Source organism: Myotis davidii, unplaced genomic scaffold, assembly GCF_000327345.1.
Source record: "Myotis davidii unplaced genomic scaffold, ASM32734v1 scaffold663, whole genome shotgun sequence".
Classification (NCBI taxonomy): Eukaryota; Metazoa; Chordata; class Mammalia; order Chiroptera; family Vespertilionidae; genus Myotis; species Myotis davidii.
This window is the reverse complement of record NW_006295816.1, coordinates 5,498,606-5,506,693: the sequence shown is the minus strand read 5'-3', so window position 1 is coordinate 5,506,693 and position 8,088 is coordinate 5,498,606. Positions and strand designations below refer to the sequence as shown.

At 54.0% G+C, this 8,088-nt stretch overlaps 1 protein-coding gene across 1 annotated transcript in view; it reads right to left on the bottom strand.

Annotated features, from left to right (window-relative positions):
- LOC102756700 (contactin-3) overlaps nt 1-8,088 on the bottom strand; it is an 84,542-nt gene that overhangs the window by 6,668 nt on the left and 69,786 nt on the right. The window contains exons 14-19 of the mRNA XM_006770638.2: nt 7,784-7,942; nt 7,538-7,687; nt 5,811-5,881; nt 4,100-4,334; nt 1,397-1,512; nt 639-822 (exon numbers count right to left, since the gene is read on the bottom strand). Of these exons, the coding sequence (XP_006770701.1) occupies nt 639-822; nt 1,397-1,512; nt 4,100-4,334; nt 5,811-5,881; nt 7,538-7,687; nt 7,784-7,942 (915 nt within the window). The remainder of the gene's footprint in view (nt 1-638; nt 823-1,396; nt 1,513-4,099; nt 4,335-5,810; nt 5,882-7,537; nt 7,688-7,783; nt 7,943-8,088) is intronic.

The following is an 8,088-nucleotide window of genomic DNA, read 5'->3' as shown; positions in this document are numbered from 1 at the left end:
GAGCCGGATAAACCTGTTGCATATATTTTTGCCATCGGAACTTTTGATGGACACTGTGCTTTGAATATGTAATGATGTATATTTAAATCTTACCAATTCACAATAGATGTTGGGAATACCAAACATATATAACGATGATCTTTCCAGTTTAATTGCAAACCCACATGCTCCATGGTCTAGCTCCAGCCTGGTGCTGGGAATGAGTCCCCACGAGCACAGCTAACAGACTCGGCTCAGGGCAGCGCTTTCGCCTGGTCCAGTTTAAACCATCCCTCCTGGACCCACTGCTGAGGGTAACCTTTTACTCTATGTTGCCATCTTTCAAACAACGTAGGAGAGAGAGGAAGAGAAATCACCTGATTCCTTGACATGAATGTTAACTTTCTCACACTTATCAGAAATCCCAAGCAAGTAAGTTGGTCACAGTTTAAGAGAAAAGCAGACGTACTTGACTCAACACCTCACACCGAGCTTTCCGAACGGGGGCCGTGCCTGTTCCCCTGGGATGGGGGGGTCGGGAAAATGCCTGTGGCTCTGTGTTTGCAGGGGCTGAGCTGGGTTGGCTGCCCACACACACAGAAGCTGCCATTCCGGATGCAAACTCCCGCCGCCCCCCACCCAACACGCAAGATACCTACGCGTCTTCTTGGTGGTGGCATTCACCGTGGCGCTGAAGGGCCCGGCGCCCGCGCTGTTGTAAGCCCGGACGGCTGCGTGGTAGACCAGGTGGCTCTTCAGCCCGTGGAGCCGGGCCACGGTCTCCCCTGCCACCACCTTCACTCTGCGCGGCGAGCCCTCCTCTCCACTGGTCCAGTACCGCACCTGGGGGCCGAAACACGACAGGGGCCACCTTCACGCACAGCGGCTTTCACTAAAGTGGGCGCCCTGATGTATGTCATCGTTTAGACAAGTATTCGCAAAGTGCCTACTGTGTGCTGCACACAGTGGGCTCTGAGCCATGGAGGCTCAAGGAGGAGACAGTACCTGGATAAACCAGGTCATTCAAAGGAAAGGAGTTATTTGTCTACAGATACCAAGGCCACCAAGAAAGGAAGACCGAGAGCTGAGGACCATCCTAACGGCATGGACGTCCCCTGAACGCGAACCGGACAGGCCGATCTCACCCTCGTGCCTCGGCCAAGCCTTCTAAAAACCGTGCCCATGGGATCCAGTTCCTTTTCGATGGCTATTTTTTTTTCCTTTTCTACCCCAACTAACGTTATTTTCATTCAACTTGTTGAGTTCATTTCAATATCCCTGGATATTCACATGGGACCACGCACTGGTGAAATGCCAGTGAAAGCCAGACGGTAGCAAGGATGTCACTGTTAAAAAGACGACAGGGACGGAGTGAGGGGTGTGGCACCCTCCAGACGGCGCTTCAGGGAGCAAGTACCTCGTAGCCCAGGAGATGGCCACTGCTCAGCTTCCACGGGATGGCGCTCCAGGACACCTCAATTTCCGAGGAGGACAGGCTGTGGGCCCAGACGTGAGCTGGAGCTGCTGTAGGTTCTGCTTGGAAACACCAACCAAAATACAATGTTGGCAGGAAATTTTAAAACTCTACTGAAGTTCTTACTGTCAGAGAGCAGGTTAATACATTTGAAAATTCATAGACTATTCAGTAAAAATTATTTAACATCACGAACCACGTCATGAAAACAGACATTGGCCCACTTCCGTTCCTCAGGGACAGAGGACAGCAGAGCCACGGTGTCTCCTGGCTCAGGGGCCATGGTGGCCTGGGCTCCCCGCTCCTGCCCCCCCCTCCTGGCCCAGCTTGTTTCCCTCTTCCCCTCTGTCCTCTCCACCCACCACCATGCCTTCTCTTCACCCACAGCTCCTGCTGGGAACCCCTGTGCCCACAAATGCTACTGATTCCTCTTCTTTTTTAAAATAATTTTTTATTCTTCAGAGAGAACTTCTAATCAAAGGAGCATGCTCTCTTGATTTTTACTCTTTTTTTAAAATGTGTTTTTGTTTCAGAGAGAGGAAGGGAGAGAGATAGAAACACCCATGATGAGACAGAGTCATGGATCAGCTGCCTCCTGCATTCCCACTATTGAGGATTGAGCCCACAACCTGGGCATATGCCCTGACTGGGAATTGAACCGTGACCTCCTGGTTCATAGGTCAACGCTCAACCACTGAGCCACGCCGGCCGGGCTGATCATCCTTTTGTGACTTGCCAAGTCAAGGGCTCCAGAGTTCATTCATCCCAGAAGTTATTCAGCAAGCACCTTTTCTGGCCCAGGCCCTCGCACACTCGCACACTCACACACTCACGTGGAGGGTGGGTCCTCTGGAAGGTGTAGACACACATGCACAGTCCCAGGTCCCCCGTGTAACAGACAGTCCCGGGGGAGACGGGGGGTGGCATCCTGGGTCCCCAGGGACCCCCGTCTCTCAGGCACAGCTCTGAGAGGAGACTTCTCCCCCAGAATCCACTTCTTTGTTAACCGACCCAGCTCTCCACCACAGCCCTGACCAATAGAGACAGATTCCTGGCCCAGCCTGGGCCTCAGAGATGCTTCTGCTGGGGATGTGAGCGTTGGTTTGGGAAGACGAGGAGAACTGGGGACCTACCCGTCAGTCCGGGCGCCCGAGGCAGCCAGTCCGGGCCCCAGGGCATCTCTGATGAAGCCCCCCGCCCCCGCCCCTGAGGCTTTCTGTTTACCCGCTCCTTGGACTCAGTGAGAGATCCCAGCATGTTTCCAATGAGTCCCTCGCCTTTTTCATAGACAGATACCAGCCTTTCCTGACATCAGGAACAGAGAGGCCTTCACCCAAGTCCTCAGTGGAGGAGAATGAGAACAGGAGAGTGTGGGAGGGGTAAGACGTGTCTGCCCTCTTCTGGCGCCACCCCCCCACCCCCACCCCACCGGGAGCTCCCTGGTTGCTGCCATCCCTCCTCCCTGGGACCCCAGACCAGCCCTTGTCCTGAAAACCCCAGCAGGGCTTGCAAATGGGGTCTGGCTGTGAATACTTAAAGCTCTTTCTTTTGCAAAGATGTTTGTGATACATGTTTGCTTTCTACTCAGCAGAAAAGGAGAGGATAGAGGGCTGGGGTAGGAAGAAACCCTGAGTGACTTACTGCTTTCAGGCAGGGCAGCTCGGGCCGCCTGGGGAACTGGCCGCAGAGGAGACCCTGTGAAATCTTTTTCCTGAGCTCAGAGCAGAGGCCCCGGGTCAAAATCCTGGCTCAGGGCGTCTGCACGGGTTTGGGCCCACTTCCTCATTTCTTCCATCAAGCTTCCCTTTCCTCGTGTGTAAATGAGAAGTCATAACCGCACCCACAGGTCTCTCCTCCCTGGAACACTGAACCCAGGTAATGCCTGGCCGAGGGGAGCACTGGAAACCTGTTAACTCAGGAAACAGCGCTCCGTGGCTCCTGACCTATGACCCCGCAATGTCACAGGGGTCTCCTCCGTCAGCGCTATTCTCTAAGCAGGGACAGTACCTGGGGGGGCAGAAGGCATAAAGAAAGGCCGATCAACAGGATGGGGCCCAGTCCCGGTGGGATGGGATGCATTGGGCCACAGCTCGAAGTGGCACCACCACACCTCCCCACGGTCACGCCCTGGCCGCCCCGCCGGTGGGTCAACTTGCTCGGTCGTGGGAACCTGTGACACTGGAGACGAGGACATTTCCAGGAGAACATAGGGAACTGTCTTTTTTCTTTAATCCTCACCTGAGGATATGTTTACTGATGTTAGAGAGAGAAGGGGGAGGGGGAGGGGGAGAGGGAGACAGGGAGATAGAGAAACATCGATGTGAGAGAGACACATCGATCAGTCGTCTCCTGTACACCCCCAAGCAGGGACCGGACCTGAAACCTGGGTATGTGCCCTGATCAGGAACTGAACCTGCACACGGGACGAGAGGAAGCTGTCACAGCTGGGACTCAGGATGTCCCCACAAACAGACCTGTGACCGACCCTGACGTCCGTTCACCGTCGGCCGAGTCTCCACGTCACGTGGGCACCTCACCATGCCCCCGACCGTGGCTCGGTGAAGAGCTATATCTGAGGCCACAGAGAACTCCCAAACCGGGGCTGGGGCTCCGGTTGGACCCGAAGCACAACCGCCCTGTGCGTACCTTCCTCTGCCGAGAGCACGGTGGCCACGGGGCTGAACGGCCCTTCGCCCTTGTTGTTGTAAACGCCCACTTTCACTTGGTACGGCGCAAAGGGCACGATGCTCTCGTTCCTGAACACGTATCGCGGGGCGTCGGGGGACGTGACCACGGTCTGGATCCAGGTGGTGACTCCCAGGGGGCGGAAGGCGACCACGTACCCAAAGCCCTCGCCGTTCTGCAGCTCCTCCGGGACCGGCTGTGAGAGAGAGAATGCCGGTCACCTAGGGGACCCAGGCTGGGTGCGTGCTGCTGCCAGTCCGGCCTGCAGGGGGCGCACCAGGGAGGGACCCACACAGTATTGCCTGGGTGCTAAGCTAAGGGGAAGCACAGGGGGACCCGCGTGGGAACTTTCATTCTGAAACTTTCCAAAGCTGTTCATGTGTTTGAGCATGATGTTTTCTGCCTGAGTTCTGAATGATGATAATAAGAATGATGATGATAGCCAAAACCGGTTTGGCTCAGTGGATAGAGCGTCGGCTTGCGGACTGAAAGGTCCCAGGTTCGATTCCGGTCAGGGGCATGTACCTGGGTTGCGGACACATCCCCAGTAGGAGATGTGCAGGAGGCAGCTGATCGATGTTTCTCTCTCATCGATGTTTCTAACTCTCTATCTCTCTCTCTTCCTCTCTAAAAAATCAATAAAATACATTAAAAAAAAAGAATGATGATGATAATAACAATAATAGTACGTGGAATAAACACCTCTCCTATGCCAAATCAATATCACCTTATCCCTCATGTTGACTTTAGGAACAGATTTCACACATGGATATGACAATTAAGTACAAAACCGTAAAACTAGAAGAACGGGAAATAAAATCACGTACCCACTCAAAGCTGCATTTGGGTCACATCAAAAACTCCTACTCCCATCCCATCACATCTCGACTTTTAATGTTTTTTCAACGTCTTGAAATCATAGAGACAATGCTAGTGCTTCTGCTTTAAATGTGCTCATTAAAACTGTTCCTAATTATGGCATCCAGCAGCAGCTGAGAGGAGGGCCAGGCAGCCAGCACCTGCGGCATCAGGGGCGCATGGGTGGGGGGGGTCCCTCACCAGTGAGGGCACAGCTGCTCCAGCCGCTGCACAGGCAGCTGGGGGTCAGCAGCCAGGACCGGACTCTCCCCCTGGGTTTCCCAGCCCGATGACCTCGGGCAAACTATTTAATAACTCTTCGCCTTAGTGTTCTGTCTGTAAAATGTCACAACGATGCAATTTTTAAAAATATGAAAAACGCTAGGCACAGTGATTGGCCGGCCTGAGCTTTAAAAGCATTAGCCTCCTGGCTGGCATGGCTCAGTGGTTGAGCGTTGAGCTATGAACCAGAAGGTCATGGTTTAATTCCCTGTCAGGGCACATGCCTGGATTGCGGGCTCCATCCCCAGTAGGGGGCGTGCAGGAGGCAGTCAATAGATGATGTTTTCTCTCATCAATATTTCCATCTTTCTCTCCCTCTCCCTTCCTCTCTGAAATTAATAAAAATGTATTATTTTAAAAAAGCACTGGCTGCCAGAAGGACCCCAACAACCCACTTAGCACCCCTCTAGGTTCCGAGGGCTGTGAGAACAGCAGGATCCCAGCACCAGCCCCCTAGGAGACCCCCACTTGAGGCCCCAAGGATTGTGGGAACAGCAGGGGCCCTGAAGGGAGATGCGACCCAGACACTCACCTCCCAAGTTATCACCAGTTCGGACCGGCTTCCGCCTCCCCCACTGACCTCGGAAGGAGGCACTTCAGGGACTGTGAGGTTAGAGAGACAGAGGTGAAACCCTACCTGCCTTTGGCAACATGTGCCTGAAAGAAGACGCAATCTTGCTCGTTTTCCATAATTGACATAATCTGATCACAGGCACATTTTGCACACATGTCTGCATATATGCAACATATCTCTCCATGCATGTACGCAGTGGGCCCTTGAGCAGCACTTATGCATGTGTTTTTCTCAGTGAACACCTGCCCTGGTTTGGATCTGCGGTCTGGAGTCCGCAATGCACAGAGGCAGAGCTGGCCACACGCACTGACCCGCAACGTGCTGTACAGGGGGCTGAGCACCTCGTATTTATTCACAGGGGTCCTGGCACCAACCCAGGGGACACTGAGCTACAACTTCAGTTTCTGAGAGTCTGACTGTCAAATGTATGAGCATCAGTGCCCCTAACCCCCACCTTGTTCAAGGGTACGCTGCCTATATCTTTGGGGGGAATCGGTACATAATTTACATTTGTATGAAATGATCAAGGTTTCAACCTGTAAGAAAAAAAGTGGACTCGGTCAGAAGATCTGCACAACAAGGCAAGTGCTTCACCAGGAATGATAATAGGATGACAGAACAGTGGCTTTACATAAAAATGCCCCGCCTGGGAGCCTCGAGGCCCCTGATGAGCTACTGACCCTCACACAGGCACCAGCTTTCTCTCCTATGCGAGCCGGTGCTGAGAAAGCCCCAGGACGCGGCTAGAATACAGGGTCCCTGCAGCTAGTCTCGTTCACAGTGGCACCCACCGCCCCCAGGAGGTGCTCGGCCACAGGGGACGCTCCTTAACATGCCAGGTGAGAAAATGAATGAGCACCAGGCAGACATGGTCCCCATGGCCCACAGCATCCAGGTCTGGCACCCGTGCTATCTACGCTGCCCCGAGTGAGGCAGCATCGTTCAAGTTATGGAAACGGGTGCCATCACTCCGATCCTGGCTTAGATCCGACATGGACACACGGGCTGTGTTTAAAACAACGATTTACGGAGTATCGCTTCATATTACAGAATCTGACAGGGAGCCGTTGCGTCCCCTCAGATGCCTCGATCGTGGGACAGGATGCACGCTTTTTTATTTTTAGCTGTGACGTCAGGACGTTTTCAGAATTGTCAAACAGTCGTATGGTTCACTGAATCGTTTCCTGAGGTGGGGCATTCTAGCAGTGGTTCTTTCCTGGCTGAACCCTCAGGGGCCGAATGTCCCTCCTCGTGCACTTGTTTGAATCATTCGGGGGCCGGCGGCAGAGCGAGGTTTCCTGGCCGCCGACTCCGAGTCATCATTATCCCACAGTCTGTCGGGGCTCCTTACAAATGAAAACAGCACTTGCCTGCTAACAGGGTGACGAGGTCAGCGAGTCATTATCACCTGAAGTGACAACACCAGACCCACTCAACATGCATTAGTGGACGCCGACAATGCCCTGGACGCTGGACGTGCCAGAGTACATCTGAGGCACGTTCCAGGGAGTCTTTCTGACAAGTGCCGAAGGGCCAGTCCTGCTATTAAAGACGGGGGCTCGTTGCCCCGATGGGTCACTGAGGCCGGTCCCCTGCTGGCCGGGAGACCAAGGCCGAGGGGAATGCAAGCTCGCACCCGGGGAAACCTGCCAACCCCCTCGTTACTCAGGAAACGGAACACTAACCTGCCTCTTCAGTTCTTACTTTTTCTGAGGGCAAACTGGGTTCTCCACCTCCGAGTCTGTTGCTGGCTACAACCCGAAATTCGTACTCCACCCACGGGTTTAACTCGACTACAGTGGCAGTGTGTGTATTCCCATCAATGACCTCGGGCACTACAAAGAGCAAGTCAGAGAGGTCAGAGTCTGCGTGGGTCGGTGCCGACTGGCAATCCACGGACAGGTACCCACGGCATCGGCCTGACCCCTTACCTGTCCTGGCGGCCTGCCAGCCCACGGAGAAAGGGGTCCTCGCCTGGACGGAATAGGAGGTGATGGGGCTGTGGTTGTCGGTGCCTTCTGTCCAGGACACCTGGGCTGTTGTGTCTGTAATCTCTTCCACCTGCACGTTTCCTGGTGGCCCAGGGGAACCTGGGAAGGCAAGCAAGAGGAGCTAGGCCGCGCGTGTCACCCTCATTTTCTGAGGGAAGAGCATGTCACATGACTGCTTTAATACCACCAGAATCCTGATTTCAAAGGAACTTACAGAAAAGGCCATTTAACTGTAATAACCACCC